This window comes from Rhinolophus hipposideros (genome assembly GCF_964194185.1).
Source record: "Rhinolophus hipposideros genome assembly, chromosome: 4".
Lineage (NCBI taxonomy): Eukaryota > Metazoa > Chordata > Mammalia > Chiroptera > Rhinolophidae > Rhinolophus > Rhinolophus hipposideros.
Genome location: NC_138050.1, coordinates 9,749,271 through 9,765,980, shown reverse-complemented (window position 1 = coordinate 9,765,980; position 16,710 = coordinate 9,749,271). Strand labels below are relative to the sequence as shown.

Sequence of the window (16,710 nt, the reverse complement as noted above, 5' to 3'; positions counted from 1 at the left end):
GGTTAGTGCCCACTCTGTGTACTTGACATCAGAATTAAGTTGAATTGTTGGACACCAGTTGGTATTGGAAAATCTGGCTATTGATTGTTGTTGGAAAAATGACACAACACCCATCATAATCTGGTTGTTGATCTTCATCTTAAACGTATTCCCACTGTCAGATGGTAAGGATATTCTCACAGCCTCCCTAAAGAGACTGACACATAAACCACCATAGAGATAGTAGGTAAGTACCTCCACATGCTACCATCCTGGCCACAGCCACCATCATCTGGATTGTTACAACAGCCTATAATGGGTTTCCCCATTTCTACCCCTTCACCTCTACACAGTCACTAGAGGGATACTTTAAAAATGCAAATCAACAGATGATTACTAGAATTAGTGGGGTGATTGCATTGAAAGATATAAAAATGTTGAGTCATTATACTGTACACCTGAAACTAATATAACTAATAAAATATTGTATACCAACTACACTTCAATTTTTTAAAACATCAACTGGAAAAAAAAACATAAGTCAGATCATGTCACTCCTTAAATCCCTACAATGGTCCCCATTTCCTTCACAGCGATCTGGTGCCTGGCTACCTTCTCAACCACATGTCAACTTTCCTGGCCCTGTCTCACTTCACTTTAGCATGCCCAGCTCCTCCGTGTTCTTAAACTTGCCCAGCAGCTCCCACCTGGGGGCCTTGTACACGTTCCCCGATCTGGACCACTCTTTCCATAAGTAACTTACAGTTACTTCCCTTACCTCTTCCAAGTGTTTGCTCAGATTTCACCTTCTCAGTGAGGTCTGCCTTGACCATCCTATTTAAACTTGTGACACATGTCCCTGCACAACCCACCTCATTTTCCCGGCCTACCATTCCTTTTGCTCCACCACATAAGGTACCGTATAATTTAACCATTGATTAGATTTATTCTGTCTTCCCCTGCTGGAAGGTAAATTTCCCCGAAGTTAATATCTGTATCAGTTTCATTCCCTGATGTATTCCAAGGACCTGGCACATAATAAACGCTCAATACATGGTGGTTGAGTGAACCATTTGAAGGACGAAAGTTTGTTTGGAGAATCCTAAGTGGAAGTGCAACACTGCAATCCCAGGTTAGATGTAGAGCCCGATACATAGGCAAACCCTGGAGGGAGACAGGAGAGGTGGGTCTTGTCCTGACTGGGCTTGAAACTGACAAAGTCTGTCTCCTTGATCAAACTTCAGAAGGCTCCTCTGAGCCTTCTTGTCAACTCAGCCTTGTCCTTGAGCTCTGTCTTTGACCTGGCTCTCCCAGTTTTACTAAGAATTCTGCTAAGTCAGTTAAGCAGGAATCCTTCACTCTTAATATCTGATGACCCTCAGTAGCTAATGAAATTCTTCATCCCCACCCCCCTTAAGACCTGATCACCCTAGCTTGCCTTCAGCAAGAACCCCCACACCCTTGCTGTCTCCTCGTATTAATTTGCCATCCACTGATCCCCCTTACTCTGCTCGTTGGCTATAAATCCCCAGCTCTCTGCTATATTCAGAGTTAAGCCCCATCTCTCTTCCCTGTTGCAGTGGTCTTGACAACTATTGTGATTGTCCTAAATAAAGTCTTCCTTACCATTTTAACAAGTGTGAGAATATTTTTTTCTTTAACTAACCCTATGAGTTGGAACAAGTCACGTGACTTCAGTTTTCTCATCTATTAAATGAGATCCCCAAGAGAGGCCCTCTTAGATATTGCCACTAGCTTGAATGAATCCCAAATATGCCCAGCTTCTTAGCACATCGTACCTACAATGGTTTCCTTGGCATCCTAAGAGGCGGTTTCCCCAAACCTGATCCACGCTCCATATCCTGGAATCTGCTCTCTGCACTGTCACATACTGACTGATGCTCCAGAATCTTCCTGAAGGCAATGGAGAGGGAACCAATCCCAAGGGGGCCTTCAACAAGAGAGATTGTCTCAACTTTTACCTTAAATATTTAGATGCTATCATCAATAATGTATCTGCTTTTATTTTAGCATAGCATTTTAGATTGCTTATCAGATGGATAATCTAACTTTCCCCAAAAATATTTACATAAAGCTAGTGTCCTGGGAAGGCGCTGCAAGTTAATGGGGTTACTCTACCACTCACACAAGCCCCTGGGAACTCGGGACACAAGACCCCAGAGATCAAGAAGCATACACTAGATCTTTTTTAGCTTTAAAAATTATTGTCTTGCCCCAGGAACAAGGAGACCAGGCAGTCAAGTTCCACATGGTTATGATCTTAGTAATAAGGCAGGTTTTAAATATCTTAATAAAACTATGTCTATAAAAACAATCTTCAATTGATGCCTTGACACTCAACCCAGGTACTCTATTCTTTGTATTCATAAATGTGGCTGTATCCACTCACTGACATTTCAGCATTAAGTAAATATAAGTTCTGAGGAAATTCTAAAGTATCCAACCTATATAATGTAAACCTCTGCAAAGATTCTCTCAGTTAATTTATACTTTTTCTAGCTATAAATAGAATTTGTCACCATCAGGGTTTTTTCCCAACGTCTATTAGATGCTTCAGATCAATCCTGATTTTTGTTGAAAATTTATACTTAGTGTAAGTATCAATGATTCTATATAATTACTGCTTTTAAAATAAAGTATAAATGAAATTATTTCTAACAAATCAGCCTACTGATAAGGTGAATGAAAATGAATTCAACTTTAATTTGAAAAAATACCTACTTTCAAAATGAAGAGAAAGCACTATATGGAAGCGCTTTAGAAGGTAAAAAGAAATTTTCACAGCAATATTGTGATATAACATGTGTGATGACACATGAATATACTTTGCTCATGTTTAAACAACTTAGCATCAGTAATACTAAGAAAATTCATCTCAGATAACTTCTTATAATATTAGATAATACAGAAAACATAAAATATCCCAATATTTCAATAAAAATCAAACACGCTAAGCAGTCTCAATACCTTTGTGCATTCACATATTTAAATAACAATCAGTCACAAAATTAATTCTGATTTGTTAAGAGGCAAGTTCTCTTGAAAAACTTATGCTTACTTCCTCTGTCTAACGAGTAAAAATTTCAAAAGGTTAAGAGAAAAACAAATATTGAATTTTTTCAATGTTTCAAATTAGGAAAGCCAAATTTAAAAAGTCTTTCCTGTCAATATGATTCGGTTACAAGATGTAAAGCCTTACCTCACGTTTCTGGCACTAAAATTGCAATTATTGGATGTACTATTTGAATACAGCAGTCAAAATCAATGAAAGAGTATTTTGTCATTTGCTTAAGGGAAAAAAGAGCACATAGAAATTTAAGGAATAATTATAAATACATATTAACATTATGTTTGTGCATAAATCCTCAAGCTTCTAAAAATAGCAATACCTTCTTATAAAATAGCAAATAAATTTGAGGAAAGGAACAAACATAAACTTTAATCATCATAGTTTAAAAAGGAAAAGCAGAGTGCTCTCTCTCTTTCTTCTTTCTCAGTGTATTTGATACAATTCTAAGTACTTTACTGTTGTTTATTTAATACTTTCCAAATAAACATATGTTCAGTAAGAGGCTCTAATATATACATTTGATGAAGGAGAAAGTGGGATACATCTAGTCAACTGTCCGTGAGAGAGAAAATCCAAACCATCTGGACAAATGTAAGGAATGCTTTCCAACCCTTAACTTGAAATGTTACATGCACAATTCCAGTTAGAACTGAAGTAGCTATAGTTGATGCACTTTTACCTTGCATTTGTTTTTGCCATCCTATGTCTCATTTGAGAAAACCCCACAATCATTAAAATCTCAAGGCAAACTGGTGTAATTTAAAACATTAACTCATTTACCGATTATCCTTGGTCTCCATTATCACTTCTCCTGGAATATTTGTCTGTGAAAACCATGAAAATATTTTTCTTTCTTCCGTGTGTTTTTGGTTTGTGTTTCCTTTAAACGTGTACTCCAAGCTCAGCTCTGCCCGGCCAGTGAAAAGCCTGCTTTCTTCTCAGTGTCCATTCATCATCCGATGTCCAAAAGCATCGTCACATTTTGTGTTTGCGTTCCTTGAAATATGACTCACCAGTCTCTGAAAGGGGTTATGCCTCCAACAACATACAGATGTGATCCAACAACACACAGAAGTTCTTAACGTAAAAATGTATTGATCAGCTAATGATTTTTGGTTTTTCTCCAAAACAAAAAATAAACTATTTTCATCTGAGAATTTCCTGTATCTCTTTTTGAAGGTGATGGGGTAAAATGGTGTAGCCGTTCTTTGGGTGGGTGTTTCTCACCCTCATTTCAGCAGCTGGAAAATCCTCAGCGGTCAGTGACTTTCTTCTTGTTCTGGTGACACCTGCATCTCGGCATCAATTCTGTGATCCTGAAAGAAAAATCAAGGAAGGGTAAAGGAAGGAGTAGGGAAAAGTAATCGAAGTAATTGCACTTAAAATGTAACTCCTTGTGGAGGACAGCCATGGTTCTCGGCTCCAGTGACCTTCTAATTATAAACTGCTGGTTACACCACAGCCCTGCCAGATGGCATGGCATTTATCCCTGGTCTCACAACCAACAAATGCACATGTGGAACTAGACATGGCAGTCTCTGTAAACAAAAAACATACTACTTAATTTAGTTTCATGTTCTCATCCCCTATGCTTTTCTTTTCATTGGCTTCTAAGTAGAAATATATGCTTCACACAATGTGCCTTTTTTCAGGAACAACACCCTTAAATCCAAACTTACGAATTAACACATAATGTAACTCATGTTTGAAAGTGAAACATCTATGTTAGAAAAAGAAGAGGAAATGTGTCTATTTTACAGTCTTACTTTTTCAAGTAATATTCTCAACAACTTGTTGGTGCCTGCAACAGTCAACATTTTAGGAAATAAACTAGAAAAAAAAAGACAAACTTTTACTACAATAATAAACCAGAGGGACACGTGAGATTGAATTTTCTACCCATTTATGCAAATATCATAATTATAAATACTTCATAATTTTCAAGGTGCACTCTTAGGTATTATCACATTTAATGGTTCTTTGAAGGAGACAGAACAGGAAAGGTAGAATTGCTAAAATGTTAAAGAAACTTGGGTACAGAAAGGTAAGTAACTGTTTTAAGTTCACTACCCTAGAAAGTGACAGGCTGAAAACTGGAAAACCAGCTCCAGACTTCTTATTCTGTTTTTGCTATCCAACAATGTTTCGTTGCGGACAAAGTAATACAGAGATAATAATCTAAAGGGAACTTATAACACTATAGCTTCTTGGATGTGTTCACTAAAACCCAGGAAAAGAACTCAAAACTCACTGGAAACTCTTCCTCGTAAACACTTCCCCAGGTACTTGCTATAATAAAAATATTACTATGCATCATGAGGGAGAATAATTGAAATGAACCAATCCAAACTTTTTGTTATTTCATATAAAATATATATCATAAAATTTTGATTGTCACATGTCAAGAATTGAAGAAATTCTAGATTTAAAATTAAAATTAAGAATCAAAATTAAATTAAGGACATATTAGCAAGAGGATGGAAGCTATCATGTAATACATTTTAAAAATTGGTCTCAGAAAAAGCAGAGAACCCTATGATTTCACTGATATGTGGTATATAAACCAAAAAGAATAAGACAAACAAATGAGAAAGAAAAACTCATAGACACAGACAATAATTTAGTGGTTACCAGAGGGTAAGCGGGTGGGGGGTGGGTGATGAGGGTAAGGGGGATCAAATATATGGTGATGGAAGGAGAACTGACTCTGGGTGGTGAACACACAATGGGATTTATAGACGATGTAATACAGAATTGTACACGTGAAATCTATGTAAATTTACTAACAATTGTCACCCCAATAAACTTAATAAAAAAAATAATTGGTCTCTTCAATTTGAAATGTTTAGATTAAGAGAGGTTAGGTATAATAAAGTAGAGGATTAGGATCAATTTCTTTATCTGTAAAAAAGGGGGATTGGAATAGGTGTTTTAAGTTATTAACACTTCTAAAATGCTGTGATTCTAGACAAGTATATATTTTTAAATCATCTACAATTCTGAAAATAGGAATTAATCCAAATATGTCTTCTAAATAAAAAAGTGCTTGCCAATAAACTGTCATTCTAAATATGACCATAAAATATGAATGTTTGCAGTTTTGTATGAGTGTTGGTGATAAAATATGAGACTCCAAGGGAAATCTGGAATTATTTGTTCATGATATTCTGCCTCTGTGGGAACATTCCAGGGAAATAGAAGTATTGATCTAAGGTGAAATAGTGCACATTCATGCTTAACCTCTAATTCTAATTTATCAATATCTTTAAAGATATATAGCCTGTAATCTGAAATATTAATTAGCTTTATATCACCTGGTATGTTTGATAAAAATGCTAAACAGCGTAGAGCCCTGGGGCAAATTATTGTAACTTTCCTCCAGATGGACAATGATATCTTCGCTACAAACACAATCTTCGAATAGCTTTCCCTAAATAACTCTGAGACTTTATGAATGCACTATTATCAAGCACATTTATTTCTATGATTTCTAACAGGATATGTGACTTCGCCCAATGAATTACGAAAGCCACAATATAGTCTTTCTCCTGACCTCCCCTGAGGTGCCAGTCTAATAATTTTGTTAAAAGGAGAAGTCCATTAACATGTCATTGACATGTTCTTGATGGAATCACTGCTATGTCCTTGTCTAATAGCTCTTGAACTCCCTCTCTCTCTTTCCAATAATCCAATCTTTCATTTTATATCACTTTTACAATTAACATCTAACTCATAATTTAGAATTTCAAAAACTATTATTCCTTTTTTGGACACTGGAATATTGTGTATGTTCATCTCCCCAAGACCTATCTTATGCTCTGATTATTCAGAAATTACCCCCTTTGACTGAACAATTGCATATGCCAATGAGATCATCTTGCCTGTGGATGAGAGAAGGCAGCGTGTTGCCTGGAACATCATCAGTTTCCCAAACTAGTCACTGATAATCACCCCCTTAATCTTTATCATATTTGAGATACAACATAGCACTTTGGGGATCTGTGGCCTATTTGTGTATCCCTGCTTGATTACTTCCTTAATATTTTCCTTAAAATTACTCTCTACTTAATGTATTATAAAAGGAAACTTTCCATCCACACCATAAATGGAAACCCAGTATCATGTGCCACAAATAGATGCCAAGTCTAAAAATAAATATAAAAATGAACACAAATGGAATCTTATTAAATTCTGGTTGGATACAAGTGCCCACAAAAAACACTAAGTTTTTTATTTGCTCTCTCTTAATTAAAAATGGGGAAGAGTAACTGTACTATACACCTGAAACTAATATAATATTGAATGTAGACTGTAACTGAAAAATTAAAACACATTTTTAAATGTGGATTAGTAAATTTATGGGAACATTTATAGCCTTTAATGATTTCATTCAGAAAGAGGAAAGGTTGAACTTTAAGTGTCCATTTCAAGAACTTAGCAAAAAAGGTAATGGGGATAAACCGAAAGACAACAGAAAACAAAGATGACAACAGAATTAATGAACTAGAAACAAAGGTACAAGGGAAAATATTAGCAAAAACAAATGTTAGTCCTTAAAAAGACTAATAACATTGGCCAAACTGTGGCAAGGCTGAACAAGATAAAAACAAAGAAGTCACACACACACACACACACACACACACACACACACACACACACACACACAAAAACAATGTTGGAATGAAAAATGGAATGCATCAGAAATTAAAAAGATTTGAGACTATTATAAGAACTTGAAAGTAATGAATTTGAAAAATTTGAAAATGGACAAATTCCTGAAAAAAACATAAAATAACAAAATTAATTTAAGAAATAAGTCAATCCTAATAAACAAATTCAATCACTGATATCTAAAATCCCTCCACAGAGAAAACATTAGAGTAAATGATTTTATTGGTGAGCGCTACCAAATATTCACTAAACAGATAACTCTAGTATCTTACAAATTCTACCAGAGAACAGAAAAACAGGCAATGTGTCTAAATAAATTCATGAGGCTGGTGATATTCCCAAACTAGTTTATCTAAACCAGATTGGAACAATACAAAAAAGGACACTTACTTGCTAATCTCATTCATAAACATAGACGCAGAAATTCCAAATACATATTAATGCAAGTTGAATCCAGCAATGTATAAAAAAGAGAATACCTGATGACCACACTGATTGGATTTATCAGAGGATAAAAATCTAATGTTTATTAATGATTTAAAAAAAGGAAAGAGAAAACTTTCAATAAACAAGAAGTAGATGAGAACTTCTTTAAAGGGCAAACTAAAGGCAAACCTCATGCTTAACAGCAATATGGATAGAGTCTTTTCTGTTTCCATTTCTATTCACATTTTACCAGAGTTGCTAGCCAGTACACGACAGAAAAAGGAACAGAGGAACAAGGAGGAGTGGGGGAGGGAGAGGGGAAACAAAACTATCAGTATTCACAGATGGAATATTCCAACAAAATTCAGAGAAATTAACATAATCATAGAGCTTATCAAGATTACTGATATAAATTCAATTGTATTTCTACGTACTAGCAAAAATTTTAAAAACCAAGTATTTTAAAATACGGGATTGCCAAAAAACTGTATACAAGTGGACACTTTGGTCAACGTTGCTCAAGCAGTAGTTCGCCATAATCAGAAGTGTCTGGACACTTTGAGCACCATTTGTAATTGCAGAAGTCAAACGTGACTTGTATTCATCTTTTGTTATCGGTATATATTGAGTATTACAATTTTAATACAGTTTTTCTTTCTTAAAATGTGTATACATTTTTTTTGGCACCCTCTGTATTTTTTAAAAAGATAGCCATTTATAATAGTAAGGAAAAATAAGTTATCTTGAAATAATTATAACAAAAGAACTTTTATAAAAAAATTAGAACATCTATAAACTTTGACAAAAGACATGCAAAAGTCCCTTAAAAAGAAAAATGGACATACGTACATGATGGGCAGGAAGACTCAATATCATTGAAATGTCAACTCTCCTCAAATTGATCTTTTAATTCAAAGGAATTCCACCCCAAATCCCAACTACCAAATAAATAAATAAACAAATTCATTTAAAACATAAATCTTGACCAGTTGATTCTAAAAGTTTTTTGGAAGAACAAAGGGACATGAATAAAGACAGTCCTTCAGAAGCATAAGGGAAAAAAACTTACTTTCCTTACAAACCTTAATATCAAACTCTAATAACAAAGTTAGTGTGGCTTTCACATAGAAACAATAGAGTAAAGAGCTTAGAAACAGATCCATGCATTATTGCAATGACAGAGGTATTTGTAGAGTTCACTGGGGAAACCTGTACCATATAAAAAATATTACTGGGACAAATGGTTATCACATAGAAACAAAAATTTATCTGTACCTCACACTGTGCACAAATACCAACTCCAGATGATTAAGGGCATAGTAAGAAAATTAAAACTTAAAGTTTTCAGAAAGAAATATAACACAATATCTTTATGACCTGAGGGTAGAGAAGAATTCCTAAAATGACAAACAGAAAGCACTAACCATAAAAGAAAAGATGGTCACATTCAAACTACATTAAAATAGAACTTCTATTTACCTAAGGCAAGCCAGATAAATCAGAACAATGAATTTGCCACACATGTAATTGACAAAGGTTTTGTGTCTAGAATATATAGAGAACTTTTGAAAATAAAACAAGAAACAACATAAAAGAAAAGTGGGCAAAAGACTCTAATTTGTATATACTCTTTTGTACCCATAATATTTTCATTTAACAATAATAAAAAATAAATTTGTTATTATAAATTGTCTCTCATACATGGGATAATATTGAAATAGTTTTATAACTTAATGGAGACTATATGATGACATCTCTGAAATAGTTTCTTTCTCCAAGTAGCCCCATGAGTACTTGAAATGAGGCTAATCTGAATCAAGATGTAAATACAAAACTATCCCAGATTTTGAAGATTTTGTATCAAAAAATGTAAAATATCTCAGTAATAAGTTTCATTTTGATTACATGTTGAAATTATCACATTTTGGATATGCTGGGTTAAATAAAATATATTATTAAAATTAATGCTATCTGTAAAAAATAAATAATGTTAATATCTTTCATTTATTATCATAATAGCTATTAGTTGAGAATTAAGTATAGATGGAATAATAGAGCCTACATAATAAAGTTTTTTTCAGAAAGGAAAGAAGGGAGGGGAAAGGAAAGGGAAGAGAGACAAACAGTGAACGGATTGGCAAAAGGGGTCTCTCCTCACTGCATAATTTCATTTTTTTGGTGCCTACCTGAGTAGCACCTACTTCTTCCCTGAACACCAACCACCCTCTCACTGTCATCAGGTCATGCGTCCCACACCTTGTGAAACACTCCATGAGAACTTATTCCCCAAGCTTTCCAAAGTATTCCTTAGTCTTCCAAAGATCCACATGGTACTGGTCAACCCTTCTTAATGAATATGAAATTCTACATGTAGTATTTAAATAATAGTACCTATGTTTGTGTAGTCCTTTACAATTGTATACATTGTCTCATGTGACTGTCAAGACAACTTTATAAAGAGGTAGATCAGATATCTTTATTTTACAGGTTAAAAGACTGATGTTTACAGAGGTTAAAGAAAACCCTCAGGCTCTTAGGTCATAGAAAAGGGCACAAGGTGACCAGAATTCCCAGAGCCAGTCTACATGGCTGCCACAAACAAGTCAGTCTTTGAAAACTCTACCTCTGCAGTCACAGCATAGGAGGGAGAGTGTGTACCCCATCAGAGTGCCTCTTGGGGTACTACCATGTTTCCCCCAAAATAAGACCTAGCCAGACCATCAGCTCTAATGCATCTTTTGGAGTAAAAATTAATATAAGACCAGTTCTTATTTTACTATGAGACCCAGTCTTATACAATATATATAATATAATACTGGGTCTTATATTAATTTTTGCTTCAAAAGATGCATTAAAGCTGATGGTCCGGTTAGGTCTTATTTTAGGGGAAACACGGTATGTCACTGCAAGGTCACACCAAGGAAGTGACACAGCTTCAATACAAGCTCTAAGCCCATAGTTCAGGGAGTTTCTCTGATAAATCAGACCATTTTTCATATAGTAGTATTGAAATATGTAGAACACAAGAACAGTCCCAAAGCATTTATTATATATTGTTTTATTTATTCTCATGAGTACTGTGTACTAATTCCAGATTTACAATATAGGCAATAGAAATATAAAAATATACAATTTGAGATTTCTTACACACACACACACACACACACACATACACACAACACAACACACACACACACACACCTATATTCAATTCAACAAATACCCATTTTCTGATGTACCATAATTAAAAATTCTGCATATGCAGATATATGAGCATATATGCAAAGAATATCTCTGCTTGTAATTAAATATATATTTAGTTCTATTTCATTTTTATTTTAAACCACAGAAATGCTTTTGTTCCTTACTGATTGTGTGATTAACATTATATAGGATTTTTATACTTATGTGTTTGATGTTCCCCTTGTATATAATCCTCATCTGATAATGCATCAATTTTTGAATGCTTCAGTATATCACATATTTACTTTTATAAATCTTTAACAATGACATTGCATGGAGGATAAAAGCTAGTAGACTTTTTTATCGCATCTAATATGATTGAAGAGCAGTCTAATACAATTTAAAAATAAGAAATGCAAGCATTCAAAACTATCCATTGCTAATAAATTTAAGACAGTTCCTCAATAAGGCAATCAAATTAATGATGATATAATAAACGTGCTATTTTTCCTGCTTTCATGATAATTTCATGTTTATGTAGTTCATTAACATGGCCAAAAATATTAGTATGTCCTAAATTTTACATACCATTGAAATGTAATTGAGCATAAAATCAAAATGCAGCATAGTAAGATTATTTTTTGTAAAGATATGGTATTTTAATTTGCTAAAGTGATTTCATAGATATTATTTTACTTCAGGCTCATGACTGCCTGGTGATTTGGTAGGAAATTATTAATTCTGTTTCACAGATAAAGAAATTGGTGTTCAGCAAAGTCAAGCAATATCCCACACCGGGTACTGGGACATAAGCCCAGATCCTCTGGCTCCCAGCTCTTCCCTTATTCCCTGCTATTGAGTGCCTGATACAATGCAGGCACTCACATAGTTTCTTCCTCTCTCCACTCCTTCCCCAAGGGGGAAGAAAGCTGCCTCCACACCATACCATTTGGGGGATGCGGCATGATGGAGACCACTATGTGAGAATCACATAAGCTCTCTGTGCCCAACAATCCTCGTCCGTAAAACAGGGCTAACCTGTACTATCCATGTACAGGATCCTCACAAAGACTGAATTCAACTGTGTCTGAAAGGTTTGCAGGTGGTTTTTGTAAATATTTGAGGCACTCTTTTTGCTCACGTGATATTCTTGAAGACATGAAGTGACATGAAATGTGTTCGTGATATTCTCCCACCACGGATTCATGTCCTTCTCTCATGCATCATAGGTCCAAACAATGGGTGCTCTGTAATTGCCATCAGGGAATGGGGCTTGGACAGCCATAGTCACCAGCTGTGGAACCATCCCTTTGGCTCTAAAACCTGAAGTCGCTGCCCATGGCTAATAGAAGCACAGTGTGTCCATTCAGTGATCTCTTCGCCCTCCTGGCGAAAATATCCTATTTTCCTGGGCATTTCCCATAGTCGGTGGATTTGGCGACTCAATTAAGGAGTAGGAAAGAAACATGCCAGCTTCACTTACTCACTGAGGTGAACATTTCTTTGAGTTATAGTACTTGAAACAGGAACAGCCCCAAGACTCGGGGCTTCATTAAATCATGACCATTGTATAAATAACTGCTGATGTGCCCTTAACCCAAAGCAGCTCATTGGTAGATGTAGGCAGGGAGAAGCGCGTGGGAAGATGAAGGGGTTCCTAAGGCGGAAGAAGATGGACTTGACCAGAGGAAAGAGGACAAAGCAAACTTCCCAGGAACTAGTACAGACTCCTGGCTGTCACCCGAGAGAATGAAAAGAAAGATCTTTCTTACAGGGATGAGATAAAAATACAATCAGGAGCTAACCTTAGTATTCAATCCTCTTCAGTATGATGTCCTTTCTCTTTGTGCAAGGGCGTCTGTTAAGTTTCAGAACCTCATCCTTTGTGCATAGACTTAGAACTAGAAAAACCCCTTCTTCATGGGGTAGGGGAGAAATGTCCTGGACGAAACAAGCCCATCGGGGAGTGGGGGGACCCGTTCTGTTTTCACTGTTGCTAATGTTGCATTGAAAGCTACCTGTGTAGCTTTACCTATCACAATAGTTTTAGTTTTCTTAGAAACAGTCTCTTAACCCATTTATAGCAAAGAAGAGAGCCAGAACTGCCTTTGGAGATCTCCTGAGAATGGGATATACATCCATCTAAATGTGGGAATTAAAAATCAATGTGGCTTTTTATCATGTGTGACCAAACAAATTCACAGCTAAATCCTGTAATGTGGTGAAAATTTACCCTTGAAAGTCCCTAACATTACAAAAACAAGAAGCCACATACAGATATCCTCCAAGCCCACAGAAAGCCTCCACTGGAATTACCCTCAGAATAATCACCATGCCCTCTTTGATGTCAGAACAAAACATGAGTCAGCAAGGAGTTTAAAATGGCATCTTTGCAAAATGAACAAGTCAGATTAATTCACCCTCTAAATCAATAACCAAAAGGTAAGACATAGCAAGAATTGCGGATGTCATTAATGACAGAACTGGATTGGTAGAATCTGTTGTAGAATGTACCAATGGTCTCTACAGCCATTATTTGACCTCAAACATACATAGTGGGACTGAATAGGTACATAAATGCACTTTATAGAACACCAAAGGTAAAGCTAAAGGGATGTGTGTGTGTGTGTGTGTGTGTGCAATTAAATATTTCCATATAAAACGTACAACAGAAAAGATAGTGTATTTCAAATTTGATAAGGAAAATACGCAACTTATTCCTTCAGTGTTCCAAATGGCTTCTGTGTTATACAAATCTTCCTGGTCTACTAAAGCTCCTCAAGGACGTCTTATTCATTTTTGAATCTGCCACTTGGTCACTTTCAGGACCATGGATGCAGAAAGTTCAATAAACAGTGAATAATTTAGTTACTTTGGCCAATTTCCAGGTAATAAAAATACACATATACTTTTATAGCAGATCTTAAATTGAGTTGATCTCGCTTCAGCTCACAGCCTGTCAATCAGCAGAGAGAATTATGGGAAGCAGGGGAGGTGGCTAGCACTGGTCCAGAAGCTCCTCAGTCTTAGGTTTGCCTTTAAAAGCTCGATTTATCTTCAAAGATAAAATTTTACATAAAAATAATATATACCACAGGGGCAAAATGGGTGGTATGTGAATTCCATCCCAATACATCTTTTTAAAAATTATATATTAAAAATGGATTATGTGATTAAAATATATCTCATTTGATATTATCTGACTACTATTATTATTATCTAGCTTTTTGAAGGGAAAAAAAGAGTATTCTTTCATTCACTTAAAACCCAGCATTTCCTTGGGGAGCCCGCCATGTAAAGCCATGCCAGACCCTTTCCTTACCTGCCTCTGAGCACTGCTATGGGATGATCAGTCCCATTTAAGGAGGAAATTCAAGTTCCAGGAGGTGAAGTATCAGGGCTAGCATGATGTAGAGCCAATTTTTAAAACCAAGTTTATCTGGCTCCAAATAAAAATATGTTAAAAATTTGGGTTTTGTTTTTTTTTTTCATTTAGTAGCAGGGTCTTCGGGAAATATGAAGGTGAGTTGAACATAATACTATGTTCTTCAGAATGAGAATTTCTGAGGATAGTCACTTAACTTAAAATGTAATAAACGAAAACATTAATAAATAAAACTAGAGAGATATTTGGCATATTATATCTTAGTAAATTATATTATATTGTATTATATTATATTATATCATATTATATTATATTGGTATATTATATCTTGGAAAATTGGTAAAGATTGGATATGATTTATGTTTTAAGCTTAAAAACCTAACAAATTAATATCCATAAATTCAAAGTATTATTTAATTCATCAATTAAGCTTCTGTTTATATAGGATTGCCAGATTTAGTAAATAAAACTATGCTTAGTTAAGTTCGAATTTCAAATAAATAACAAAACAGCTTTTTTATTATACGCATATGTATGTCTTATTCAATATTTCCTGTATTTTATCTGATAACCCTATTAGGATTTTTTTTAATGGTTAAATTTATCATTGCATTAAAAACACAAGAAAAGCTGAACATCTACTACTATGTAAAATTGTGCTCAAATTCCCGATACCTAAAAATTCAAATACATAGTCCTCTCTAATACTTAGTACTATAATAAAAGAAAGAAATCTATGAAGTTTAAGTGATCACCCATAACAATACTAGAGTGGCTTTGACTTACTTTAAAATGTTGTAGTTTCAGAACACGTGAAAAGGATATATGGATTGCAGAGCCCATATTTTTCTGGACGAGACAACAGACTTGTTGTCTCATCCAGAGCAGAATATTTAAAACGAATGTTCGTCTGGATGTCAAGTTGCTGTAAGTGGGACAGATGCTCCTTTCAAAACGGAGGTGATGAGCGATGACATGGTCGTGTGGGGAGCAGAGCTCAGGGTTTGCAACCTGAGGATTCACTGATGTTCAGCAAGAAAAGCAAACTTAGATATCATCCAGTCGATCTTTTTTAACAAATAAAAAATAGTTGGGGTTCTACTCTCTCCCAATCTTACATTTTATAATCTTCAAAATGGGATTGTCTGTTTCATACAGCTATTGTGAGAATGAAAACAGACAACACATTTTTGATTGAATAATTGTTATAAACTGAGTCTACTCCACAGAGAACTATATAGATCACGTATCCAGAACTTGAAGGAAATTTAATCATAAATGGATGTTGTATCTTATCAAATGCTTTTTCTGCATCAATTGATAGAATCATATGATTTTTGTCCTTTTCGGGTGCTCTACACGATCAGAGAAACTTCTCTAGTAACGAACTATAGAAATGATCCCTGAAAGTATAGTCTTGGAAATTTAGAATTATCTACTCCATACCTCTTCCTAGAGATGAGGTTAAAAGACGTTCCAGTTAGCACAAAAAGCAAAGGCACAGCTAGAGCCACCTCCCTCTGTTTCCAATCCAGGGCTTCTTCCAACTCCATGATGTTCCCCTTTAAGTACAAGTAGAACAGCTCCGTCCTAGACTTTTAAATCTGACACAATGTGCTGAGTGTAGAGTTTAAGCAACAGCAGCAAGGGGAGAGGAGAAAGGCATATAAGGCAGAAACTATAATAGTAACAGGATCAGCAATACTAAGAGCAAATTGCCACCCAAGTCGTCCAAAATCAGACGCGCCATGGGAGTTGTTCTGATTTCCTATTTGGCGCCCTTTGCCTCAATCACATGTAGTGGTCCTCACTTGCGCTCACAGCAGGACGGTCGACAACAGCATTCCTGCTGCCATCAGACAGGATTCCCTAGGGGCTGTGCAAAGGGAGCTGGCTTTTCTTCCTCCAACAGGACACCCCCAAGGCAGCATGGAGCATCAACAGTACTTTTATAGGGAAGACATCCTGAGCAAGG

The 16,710-nt window shown here is 35.4% G+C and overlaps 1 protein-coding gene across 3 annotated transcripts in view; it reads right to left on the bottom strand.

Moving 5' to 3' along the window:
- SACS (sacsin molecular chaperone) overlaps positions 1–16,710 on the bottom strand; it is an 84,485-nt gene that overhangs the window by 65,929 nt on the left and 1,846 nt on the right. For all 3 annotated transcript variants that reach the window (XM_081047185.1, XM_081047188.1, XM_081047186.1), the window contains exon 2: positions 3,851–4,386. In XM_081047185.1, coding sequence (XP_080903311.1) covers positions 3,851–3,870 — 20 coding nt within the window. In that variant the 5' untranslated portion in view covers positions 3,871–4,386. The remainder of the gene's footprint in view (positions 1–3,850; positions 4,387–16,710) is intronic.